The sequence below is a fragment of the Rattus norvegicus genome, chromosome 10, assembly GCF_036323735.1.
Source record: "Rattus norvegicus strain BN/NHsdMcwi chromosome 10, GRCr8, whole genome shotgun sequence".
Lineage (NCBI taxonomy): Eukaryota > Metazoa > Chordata > Mammalia > Rodentia > Muridae > Rattus > Rattus norvegicus.
Window position 1 is genome coordinate 88,477,688 of NC_086028.1, and position 12,149 is coordinate 88,489,836.

General features: G+C 45.2%; 2 protein-coding genes across 8 annotated transcripts in view; one reads left to right on the forward strand and one right to left on the reverse strand.

Annotated features, from left to right (window-relative positions):
* Dcakd (dephospho-CoA kinase domain containing) overlaps positions 1 to 11,324 on the reverse strand; it is a 31,183-nt gene extending 19,859 nt beyond the window's left edge. For 2 of the 7 annotated variants that reach the window (XM_063269448.1, XM_063269449.1), the window contains exon 1: positions 2,362 to 2,482. The gene's annotated coding sequence lies outside the window, so the exon portion shown is untranslated. Of the gene's footprint in view, positions 1 to 2,361; positions 2,483 to 6,433; positions 6,566 to 11,187 lie in introns of those variants that run through there. The other 5 variants (XM_017597406.3, XM_006247532.5, XM_008768293.3 and 2 more) reach the window with 5 other exon arrangements.
* Positions 11,231 to 12,149, forward strand: part of Nmt1 (N-myristoyltransferase 1) — a 36,579-nt gene continuing 35,660 nt past the window's right edge. The window contains exon 1 of the mRNA NM_148891.2: positions 11,231 to 11,740. Coding sequence (NP_683689.1) covers positions 11,610 to 11,740 — 131 coding nt within the window. The 5' untranslated portion in view covers positions 11,231 to 11,609. The remainder of the gene's footprint in view (positions 11,741 to 12,149) is intronic.

Sequence of the window (12,149 nt, forward strand, 5' to 3'; positions counted from 1 at the left end):
GGTTCACAATCATCCTTAACTCCGGTTCCAAGGGATCTGACCCTGCCCTCTTCTCCAACCCTTTTCTGACCCCAAGGGTACCAAGTACACTTTATAGTGAGCACTCATTTAAGCAGGGAAAAAATTAAAAAAAAAAAAAAAAAAAGACATATTCTTGGATTGGGAATGCAGCTCACTGATAGAGTATGCTTGGCCAGCAAGCGTTAGGCCCTGGGTTCGAGCCCTAGTACTGCAAAAACGAACACAGCAAATTTCTTGTCATTTGTTTTTTAGACAGGGTCTCATGTAGACTGATTGACGGCCAACTGACTATATATCCCAGAACCACCCCAAACTGTCCCTTCAACCTCTCCCTCTCAAGTGCTGGGACTACAGGTTTGGACCACGACCCCTGGCTTAAGGTAGAAAGCTGATATTCGCACATCCACCTGTACAGAGAAGTGGTGGTTGAGATCATGTTGAAGGGCGTCCCTCTTGATTTGCACTAACAGTATGTGTCACGAATGTGTCTGTGCTTTTCTTTTTTTTTTTTTTCCCCTTCGGAGCTGGGGACCGAACCCAGGGCCTAGCAAGCGCTCTACCACTGAGCTAAATCCTCAACCCCCTTTTTGTGTGTGTGTGTGCGCTTTTTTTTACGAATGTGTCTGAACCCATCAGCGCTTTAGAGATGGAAGCTTGAAGGCCAGGAATTCAAGGTCATCCTCCGCTACCACACTGCAAGTTGCTGGAAGCCAGCATGACCATGAGACGACCATGAGGCCCTCAACTCAAAAGTAAATGAACAAACAGAATCAGGAGGCAGAGGTTGAAGGCTCAGGCTAGTTTTGCAAAGTAAGTTCAAAGCCAGCCTAGGCCGCATGAAATCCTGTTACAAAACAAAACACCAAAATAAATAAATTAATTAATTAATTTAAAAAATTTTTAAAAATTGGGGTTGGGGATTTAGCTCAGTGGTAGAGTGCTTGCCTACCAAGCGCAAGGCCCTGGGTTCGGTCCCCAGCTCCGAAAAAAAGAAAAAAAAAAATTAAAAAATTTCTCTCTCCCTTCTTGAGACAGGTCTTGTAGTCTGGCTGGCCTGTTTGAAAGCCACCTGCCTCTGCCTCCCAAACGCTGGGATTAAAGACGTACTGTCATGCCTGGAAGAGAAAAATTCTAACACAATTCACTGGCCAAGGATATACTTATGTAACTAATGCTGAGGAACGATGAAATATCAAAAGCCTCTGTTATCTGTAAGTAAATCACTGTTTCTGTAGACACAGTGGACTCTGTTGTGTACAAGCAAAGTGCACATTCTGTGTTGGAACCCAGGCTGCAGCTAGGTCAAGGGTGGAATTCTAAGGAATGCAGCCAGAAACACCTTGGTTACTAGATGTTGGATTCTGAATTCATTTTTGGTTGTTGCACGACCATAAACGTTTCACTGTTGCTATATTCTTAGCACCTCTCTCATTCAGTTAACCGGACTCCACAAGGGGTCAGCTCCCTGATTACCAAGCTGTGGGTTAAAACATACACGAACACATGCAAAACCCAAAAAGGAAAACATTCAAATGTATCACCTTTAAAGTTGAAACACTGTGGGTTGTAATTCAGGGTGATCAGAATAGTGGTGAAAACTATGTAAGTTAACACCATTGATGCTATGCTTCCTCTGGGGCCAAAGGTCTTGCATTACGTAGCCACGCTCGCCTAGATCATTCGGTGAGAGCCTTTACTAGTGCATGAGTAGGAGACTCATGCCATCCCCGGGCCTAAAAATGACTTCAGACGACCAACTAAATAGTCTAGCTTACCTGGGGAAGGAAGCCATGAAAAACAAGGTCTGAAAATGAGATGATAGATGCAAAACAGCACCTACCACCATCTTGAGATAGGTTGCACACCCGTTTTTCAGATGAGCAAACTAAGGATGGCAAAGGTGAGGAGGTCTCACTATTGGAAAAGGGAGAGGTTGCATTCAAAAATCAAAACTGAGTCCGACCAGAGCTCTAAAGCGCAGAGGCTTTGGCCAGAATCTCAGATTTTCCACCCCTTTCCAGGTGTAAACGTTTTTGTTCCTCCGTTTCCAAGACTGTGCGGGGTAAATAACACTTGGTTTGTTATCAGGATGATGATTAAACGTGCTTCTTAGCCCCAGGGGTGAGCTACAAATATGTGCTTTAAAAAAAAAAAAAAAAAGGCGCGCACAATGCGCCAAACTCGGCCGCAACATCCCGCGCTCCGGCAGTGGTCTCGCGCGCAGACCCTGGTCCTGCGCGGCGCCACCGAGGAAACAAAGCGGTTGCCCGCGGCTGCCACACCGCCCGGCCCGCCCCATCCCGGGGCTGGCGGCTTCCCTTCACCCGCGCCGCTACCTACCGGGGCTCAGACTCGGCCTCAGCCTGGATCGCTAGCCCAATCTCCGCAGAGCTTACTGGCTGGCTCGCTGCACACAGGCGGGACCCGCGAGCGTGCACGCGGACCGGACGTCCAGCCAGCGGAAGGGGCGGGACAGGAAGGCGGGGCAGAGTGACGGCCCCGAGCAAGAGAGGTGGGCGTGGCCGGGCCGAGCTTTGGAGGGACAGAGGTGGTGGTCTAGGCTGAGTCTTAAAACTTTTAAGGACTTTTCTTGAAGGACATCGGTGGAAGTGTACTTCCTGCCACAATCTCTATCAGTAGTTTTTTTCCCCTAGAGCAGTGAGCATAACCTTCCATTCCAGTAACAAAACCATCCGAGAAAGTGTTAACCGTGCGTGCCTCTGCTTTGGTAACCATAGTAGCCACAGCAGTTGCCAGGGGAACTTTTTATACACCAGGCCTTTTGCTTTGTTTTTTTTTTTTTTGTTTGTTTGTTTTTGTTTTTGTTTTTTTTTTGTTTTTTTGTTTTTTTTTGTTTTTTTTTTGAGACAGGGTTTCTCCGTAGCCTTGACTGCTGGCTATTCTGGAGCTCGCTTTGTAGACCAGGCTGGCCCCAAACTCACTGAGATCTGCCAGTTTCTCCCTCCCGAGTGCTGAGATTAAAGCCCTGTGGCACCACTGTCCCGCTAGCCACCAAATTTTAAGAGCACTATGTAAGGTTATTATCACACTCCTCAGAGTCCTTACGGTGGACATTGTCGTTAATCTCATTTTGCACAAGTGACTGATATTTCGAAGTTAATTTCTCCTCTCTAAAGTTATTTGATTGGGTCCCATAGTCTGTCCATACCTCTCACCTAAACTCCAGAAGAGGGGGATAATAATCGCTACTGTACAGTGTTGTGTGTTGAAAGAACAGGAAATACTTAAAAGCGGCCGATAAAGTAGCACGGTAGCATTTAGTCCTTAACGAACACCTCTCCTGTCTCCCTTCCCTCTTCCTGAACTGTATCCTGCCCCTCTATTTAATTAAAGGCAGGGATCCTGTTTCTTTGCCACCAAGAAGGACATTCTCAGTGCCCTTCATAGTGAGGAATCAATATACTGAAGAATGAAGTGATTTGACATTTTTATCGGATTACTTTTGTCATTAAAAGAAAGAGCTCTCATCTCAATGAAGGTTTTAACTCTGGAACACAGATTTTGATTATCCCAGATTCTGTGTTTCAACGCAGACAGAGTTTGTAATAGTTTTACAGGACAAAGAAAGTCACAAATCAAGGAAAGCTTAAAACGCATTGGTGAATACATTGGTGGTTAGAGCAAAGTGGGGGAAGCTTTTGTTTAGACCTAAAATGCTATCTCATGACATGCCTAGCTTTTGGGTAAGCGAAAGATCGTGACCTGCTACATTAATAGATTCCAAAGTTTTTTTTTTTTTTAATCAAGATTTTAGTTCAGACACTGTGGTGGGTAAGGAATGGCTATTCCAGAAGGTTAAAACTAGCCCAAAATAAGGTTAATTAGCCCATGGGCCTAGGCCATTTTAATCTCTGCATGATAGAACTGCAGTTCTTTTTTTTTTAAAGATTTACTTTATTTATTATATATAAGTACACTGTAGCTGTCTTCAGATACACCAGAAGAGCGCATTGAACTCCTTACAGATGGTTGTGAGCCACCATGTGGTTGCTGGGAATTGAACTCATGACCTCTGGAAGAGCAGTCGGGTGCTCTTAACCACTGAGCCATCTCTCCAGCCCTAGAACTGCAGTTCTAACCTATCAGCCTCTGCAGATACAACTTTCCAAGCAATCTCGCTCACTGTCCCCGTTAAACAAGCATCTGGTTTTGCGCACACAGGGAATACATATTATTTATTAACTATTATAAGGTCCCTGGTGACTAGTCAGGCTCATTCCTATGATCTGATGTAGACAGGGCCTGAGTAGTGGGCAGCACAGCAGTCATCAGAAGAGCTGGTAAAGCTATTAAAAAACAAACTCTTGGATCTTATCAAAACTACTAGACATCATGATCTGGAACTGACTTTTCTTTTTTTTCTGACCTCTCTGTGAAATATATTTACATGTGGTATTCTTAATAATAGAACTACAATACTTAAAATTACCTAAATCTGGAACACAGTCTGGCCTAATGAAGTGGGAGGAGCATATCAAGAAAGAAGGCATCCCAACCAATCGAGTTCCTCCAAATGTGTTAACGCATTCCTTAACTCCGTGTTTACAGTCGTTTGACCTGGACAGAACACTTTCTCTGTGGTCTGGTGCACCTCAGACAGTTCGTTACTCTTTAACTCTAGCCTTTCATCTGGCCAGCAGGAGTTTGTGGAAATCACCTCCTGTGGAGCGACTTCTAGAGGTGACTGACCTTCAATATCTAAATTTCTATAACTCTTGTTTTTTGGATAATGGCTTCATCTGGCCCATTATCTTGGTGTTATACCAGATTCCAGCTTGAGGAAGTGGACAGTTATATTACAGAAGAAATTAGGCAACAACGTGATATCATTCTGAATTTCTCCCAGCACAATCGACCTTTTCCTGTATACTAAATAGTATTTATGATGGGGACAGAAACAAGAGGCCAGAACTGTCTCAAGTTGTAAACTCTATTATATCCCATAGTTGAGGTTTTCCAGATTTCCAGATGTCAGCCCTGGCTTCTATGCTGAGGAACACTGGCCACTGCCACACAGCGACTCCAGATCCCAATTACAGCAACATTATCTAGCAATCCTTTAGCACAGTCTCTTCCCACCTCTGAGTTTGGAAACCTTTCCTGTAGTATACCTTTTTCCTTTACAAGAGTTCCCCGCCCTTTCTCTTTTCTTAAAATCAAGTTCTCTCTCTCTGTATGTCCCATTTTAAAAGTGAACCCTCTTGGTTGGGGATTTAGCTCAGCGGTAGAGCGCTTGCCTAGCGAGCGCAAGGCCCTGGGTTCGGTCCCCAGCTCCGAAAAAAAAAAAAAAAAAAAAGAAAAGAAAAAAAAAAGTGAACCCTCTTCCAAGATGTCCTGGCTAGTTTTTTTTTTTTGTTTTTGTTTTTGTTTTTTCCCCCCCAGAGCTGGGGACCAAACCCAGGGCCTTGGGCTCGCTAGGCAAGCGCTCTACCACTGAGCTAAGTCCCCAACCCCCTGGCTAGTTTTATACAAACTTGTCACAAGCTAGAATCATCTGAGAGGGGAAATATTTCTTTTCAGTTGAAAAAAAAAATGTGCCTCAGCAGACGGTGGTGACACAGGTCTTTCATCTCAGGACTCAGGAGGCTCAGACAGGTAGATCTCTGTGAACTGGAGGCCAGTCTGGTGTATGGATTGAGTTATAGGACAGCCAAGGCTGAAAAAACTAAAAAGAAAGGGAAAAAAAGTATGCCTCTATAAGATCAGGCTGTAAGCAGGCAGGCAGGCAGGCAGGCCTGTAGGGTATTTTCTTAGTGAAGAATGTAGGAGAACTCTGCCCTTTGGGAGTGAGATCACCTCTTTGGCCTTAAGGTTTTGGGTTCTAAAAGAGATTAGACCGAGAAATCTATGAGGAGCAAGCCAGTAAGAATCACCCCTCCATGATGGCCCAGGCATCAGCTCCCACCTCCAGGTTCCTGCCCAGTTTGAGGTCCTGCCTTGGCTTCCTTCAGGATATGTGAACCAAATAAACCCTTTCCACCCAAGGTTGTTCTTGGTCATGGTGTATCATCACAGTCGTAACAAAGTAACTAGCACTTAAGGAATACCTTTGTTTGTAGTGAACTCAGCTTGTCCTAGAAACCCCGAGTCTACCTGCACTGATGCCAGTCTCTTTTGCCTCTAGCACTTGGCCAATTTTGATTAATCTGCTGTGTTGTTGCGGCAGAACGCTGATAGTTGGAACAATTTAGATAAAATGAACCAACTTCAATCTCTGGGTATGCCATACCAGAGTCAGTAAAGTAAAGGCTGAGCATGCCTTAGGATTCCCAGAGCCTCCCAGGCCTGACAGCAGTATTTATACCGTCTAGAATATGAGTTCCAGTTACTTGTACGAATTGTTGCTAAGTATGGTTATTTCCCATCCTGTGAGCTATCTAGTCACACTTACGGGGCAAATGATCATCATGACAGGCTATATTGTGACAGGAAATCCAGGCAGCTGCAGTAGACTAGCCATTATTATATCCAGGGATTCTCACTGACACTTTGTTACTGGAATGGAAGGTTCATGATCATTTCTCTATGGAAAAAACAGGTGACAAAAATTACTACTAGGAAGTGGATTTACAGGGCTGGCTTTAAGGAAAACAGAGGGAAATTCTGTGTCTCAAATATCTATGGGAAGGGGCAGGAAGGGATTTTATGGAACTCTACATGCCGTGGCTAGTCTTTGAGTGGTTGCCATTGCTTCTTCACCTCTCCTTGGAAAGTTGAGTAAACTGACTAGAGTCTGTACTTTCTCTAGCCTTCTGGAGACTGAGGTGGCGGGTTCAGGGATTCGAAGGCTAGCTTCAATTCTACAGTGAGTTCAAGCCATTAGGCCAGTTCTGGGGCCACATGGGACTCTGTCTCAAAGGAACACACATAAGAGGGAGCAGGGGATGGGGAGTTAAAAGATTAGGGTGCTTGGTCTGGCGACTCAGACCTGTAATGCCAGCTACTTGGGAGTCTGAGGCAGGAGGAGCAAAAAGCTAAGGTCTGCCTGGGATAGGCTGAGTTTAGAACCAACATGAGTGAGTCAGAGGCTCCATTTCAAAATAAGAACGTTAAAGGGCTAAGGATGTAGCTTTGTGATAGTACACTTGGCCTGGAGTCCAAAGGTCAATTCTCAGTATAGATAGATAGATAGGGAGGGAGGGGAAAAGGGAGGGAGGGAGTAAGGGGGGGAGAGAGAGAGAGAGAGAGAGAGAGAGAGAGAGAGAGAGGAAGGAGGAGGAGGAGGAGAGGGAGGAGGAGGTGGAGGAAGAAAGAAGAAGAAGAAGAAGAAGAAGAAGAAGAAGAAGAAGAAGAAGAAGAAGAAGAAGAAGAAGAAGAAGAAGAGAGGAAAGAATGTGGGGGGGATGAGTTTTTGCCTGCTGTCTGACTCAATCCCAGTAGTCCCTGGAACTCTCCCTACCTACTAGGCCAAGGATGCTTATACTGTCTCCCAGTGAAAGGCATCTATCCTTCCCTCCAACCCAACAGAGTTGCAATGCAGCCAAGGCTGGCCTTGAACTTGCAAATAAAATTCATCTCACAATCAAATGGGCCCTGTGCTCCACACAGCCAGTGTTTGAGCCTCCTCCACTGTCTCTACTATCTAGGCTTAGATGTTTGTATCTTGCCCGGTACCTTAGAATTCACTCTCAAACATGTTTTTCTTGAAATATTTGGGATGTGTGTTTGTTCATTCAAGGTCAGAAGACAACTCGTAGGAGTTGTTTCCCTTCTTCTGCCCTGTGGATTCTGGGGCTCAGCTTGGGGTTTTAGAATTGGTAGTGAGTTTTTCTCCCTCTCAGCTATCTTTGCCAGTCTTCCTGAAACCTTTCTTCTTCCTGACAAAGCCCCTTACACTTTGATGTCTTTTGTCTTTTCTTTTGATTCATAGAATTTAACTTTGCTTGTGTGCATTAGCATGCATGGGGAGGTATTTCCTGGAACACAGACAATGTAACAGCCACAGAATAACTCCCTACACCAAGACAGCTTGTTGCTATCACTAATGTTCACTCTTAGTGGAAAGTTCTTCCTTAGGAAACAGCTCTCCTGGTTCTAAGGCAGGGGGCCAAGAAGACTAAATCTCTTATTCTATAAAGCCAGCTCGGGAGCCTCCATCTCTGTTTACAGAGCCTGCTGCTGCTGGTGGTGGTAGCCCACGCCTTTAATCCTGGTGCTCTGGAGGCAGAGGCTGACGGATCTCTAAGTTGGAGGTCAGTCTGATCTAGGGCGAGTTCAAGGACAGCCAGGGCTATACTGAGAGACCCCTGTTCCCTTTGGACAGTCTCTCTATCCACCACAGTGCTGAGGTTAAAGATGTATACAGCCACACCTAGCTCTTTACAGGAATGTTGGGGATTCAAACTCAGGTCGTGGCTCATGCCTGCAGAACAAGCATGCATACCCCACTGAGTCCTCTCCTCAGTCTCGACCTTTGTAGTTCCGAGGTGAGGCCATCAACAACTCTTTCAACCCTCTTATGTTCCAGTATTCAAGAAGGTGACAATAACCCTCGAGTTGACCCCAATGTAGGCAACAGTCTGAGTTCATCCCGACTGACAGTGACTTAGTTCCATCCGGACCCTTAGTGTCTAGCCTAACATATCACACTGCTTTAGGCTTTGTCTGAAGGACGGCCCTGTGAGCGCCTTCCACTTCTACTTCCTAAAACTAAACGTACTCTCCAAGTTTACTTTAAATAAATAATAATACACAATTAAATGTATACAACACTTTACAAATAGCATTAATATTCATTCTTTATTTGAAAGCTTCCACCGCTGGGTGTGGCAATATGAGTTTGTAATCCTAATATTCAGGAGGAGGACAGAGGTTCATGAGTTGAAGGCTAACCTGGGCTACCCATCAAGATCCATCCAGACATTGTCTCAAAAAGAAGAAAGAGGGAAGAAGAAAAGAAAAAGAAAGGAAGGAAGGAGGGAGGGAGGGAAGAAAGGAAGGAAGGAAGGAAGGAAGAAGGGCTGCTAAAACTAAAACTCTCCTCTAGGTCCTCACAAAGTCCAAACTCCTTAGCTAGCCTCACAGCCTTTGTAATTTGGCCAGTTTACCACGCAGACATATTTTTAATCAAATGATGCCCTGTGCAAGAGGAAGGACAGATAATATGATTCTCAAGTCCAGCTCGGTGTTAAAACATCCCATCTAAGGTACCAACTTCATACTAAGCAGCACCAACACTGGACAAACCACTGAATGAAACCTGATCTGCTCAAACAGGATAGCTGGTGACACAGATCAACAGGATGGGATGCTACCAAGAAAGTGTTGTACAGACACATACTCCCAGCGTGCACTCTGAGTCCCTGGTACAACAACACCCCTCCTGGCATGCACTCTGTGTGCCTGCTACAACAACACTCCTCCTGGCATGTGCTGTGTCCCTGTTGGTCCTTTTCTTGTCTACACTAGGACATTATCCCTTCTTTGTTGCCTCTTGGTCATGATTAAATCTAACAATTTTGTTGTTACTTTTGTTTCTTTGTTTCTCCCCCATGTTAGACAAAGGTTCTAAGTCCCACACAACAAAATACTTTTTTTTAAATCGGATATTTTATTTATTTACATTTCAAATGTTATCCCCTTTCTCGCTTTCCCCTCTGCAAACCCCCTACCCCCTTACCCTGCTTCTATGAGGGTGCTGTCTGACCCACCCAACCCCACTCAGCAAATTTTAATGGCCATAGTGTGCTGGCCAATGGGATGCACAGAACTGGGAAAATCCAACCTGACCTCCCACCCCATACAATGTAAGGTCTTCTGGGGGATAACCATGCATGCTAAAGCAAATCTGCTGGTTAGCTTATGGCACCATGTAAAAGAGTAGTCTTGGTCCTGAAGAAATGAGTATAGGAGACAGCTAATGGCTTTCCAAAACCAAACAGAAATGACCAAGAATTGTTTGCATCATTGGAGTCTACTTAATTCTCTGGGCCTGCCACTCATGTAAGAGGAGTTGGCTATATTTAGCTCTGTGGTTCTTTTTCGTTTTCTGTGAGTCAGAGGGGAATTGTTTCTTCCCTTGCTCAGTTTTGCAAAGGCAAAGGGTCATTTCCCTTTTCAGGCATGCAGCTCTCAGATGGTGAGAACTAGTCTCTCACCACCCACCATACTCAGCACAACTAGGAAGTCTCTAAGCCCTTGTCTTTGGGCTATCTTCTCAGGATTGTGATTAGATTAGCTAGTTACAGGACAAAGACCAGAGGAACTGAAGCATTCAGGCATTTCTAAGATGTGGCAATCACCTTCCTATAATTGATTTTTTCCCCCCTTGGCAGCTGCCTGTATCCAACAGTGTGGCTGTTGTGATGGTAGAGAATTACAGAGGACATAGGGTAGGTTGATACAGATTTGTAGACAGATTTTGCCGCCTACAAGCAATGTACCAACTTTCCTGGAACAGTCTTTTCATCTGTGAAAATGGAATAATAATGGCAAACACATTCTGAGCTTGTGAAAATTATATGAAATCATGTACCTTACCCAGAGCCTGGCATGTAAGTGCTCACTAAAGACTTGTGTTGGGGTTGGGGGCGGTAGGGGAGGTCATGAGGCCTTAACCCTAGACTAAGAACTGCAGGCAATTAAGGAAGGACTGAAAATGGGGGAGGAAATAGTTCTCCTCGGGTACATCAGCCCCGAAATCACATACATACATTATGCATACTGAGCGAGCTGTATTTATATGTTTAGGGAAACAAACACACATCTATGTAACAACAACTAGAGAAAAAGAGGCCCATGAATGTGAGAGCAAGGTGAGGTGTATATAGGAGGGGTTAGAGGAAGGAAAGGGGAAGTGGGGAAACGATGTAATTATTATAATCTTAAAAAAAAAAAAAGGACGTTATGGAAGGCTCTAGTGGGGAATCAAAGGAATAATGGGAAGAAAAGCTCAATGCAAAACCAAAAGCCAAGAAATGGTAAGCCTCGCCTTCAAGCAATCAAGTCTTTTGGCTCAGGGTCAGTGTTCCACACACCTTAATCCACTGCCTCCGGGTTTTAGATTTCTAAAGACCTAGGTCTGCTTAAAGGCTGGAGTGGGTAAGGCAGCCGAGAGCAAACCTGGCTTCCAGTAGGAAAGCCCTCTGAAAGAGCATTTGAGCTTCTGCAGAATCGCAGCCATGGGCCTTAGTGTCTTTCACTTACCCAAGAATAGTAACGGTCCTTAACGGTAGCCGATAACGGCTCACCTGTGGCCCGGTGATTACCAAGGGTGCGCTGCAAACCTTGGACTTTGCAAGCCCTTCACTCGCCAAACTCTAATTCAACATGGAACTGCAACTCCCAGCATGCCCCGCGACCACCCTGTAAGGCGTGTAGCTCTCTTCGTCTTGAGCTTGGCTGAACCTAGGGGCTTCCGGAATTGCTGCCAGCTCCTCCCAAGGCAGCGTCCCTACGTGATTTCTGGGTTTTGTAGTTCACATTGGTACAGTTTCTTGAGAACAAGCCTCCCTTAGTGTCAGGTTTCGTCACATAAACTACAAAACCCAGAATACAGCGCGAATTTCCCCTATCCAATAGGAGCCCTCCATGTAGCGGGGCGCGGAGTCCGGCTCTCGCAACCCAAGATGGCGGATGAGAGTGAGACAGCAGTGAAGCTGCCGGCACCTTCGCTGCCACTGATGATGGAAGGGAATGGAAACGGCCATGAGCACTGCAGCGATTGCGAGAACGAGGAGGACATCAGCCACAACAGGGGGTAACGAGATCATCGTAGTCCAATTCATGTCCGGTCTTCCACAAGCTGGGTATATGGGGTGTGGGGAAGTCACCGGGAGCTTAGTCTAACCCCACCCCCATGTTCTTATTGGCTAAGCTATTAAGATCCTGTCTAACGATTGGGTTTTAGCATTGTCATTTACCAGGATGGGTGCTCAGATATTAAGGGTCGGAGACATGCAATACTTTTATTATATAAAAGTTCTGTGTAGTGTACCACTCCCTTGCTACAGGCACGATGGGGAAAAAGAACATTTTAAACGGTGGGTTTCAATAGTACAACGCAGAGCAATCTAGAAACTGCAGCCCAGAAGGAACGTTACTTATAAAGGTGTATGAGAAACGTGACTAGCAATAAACTAATAATAAAACATTTCGTTGTAGTTCAC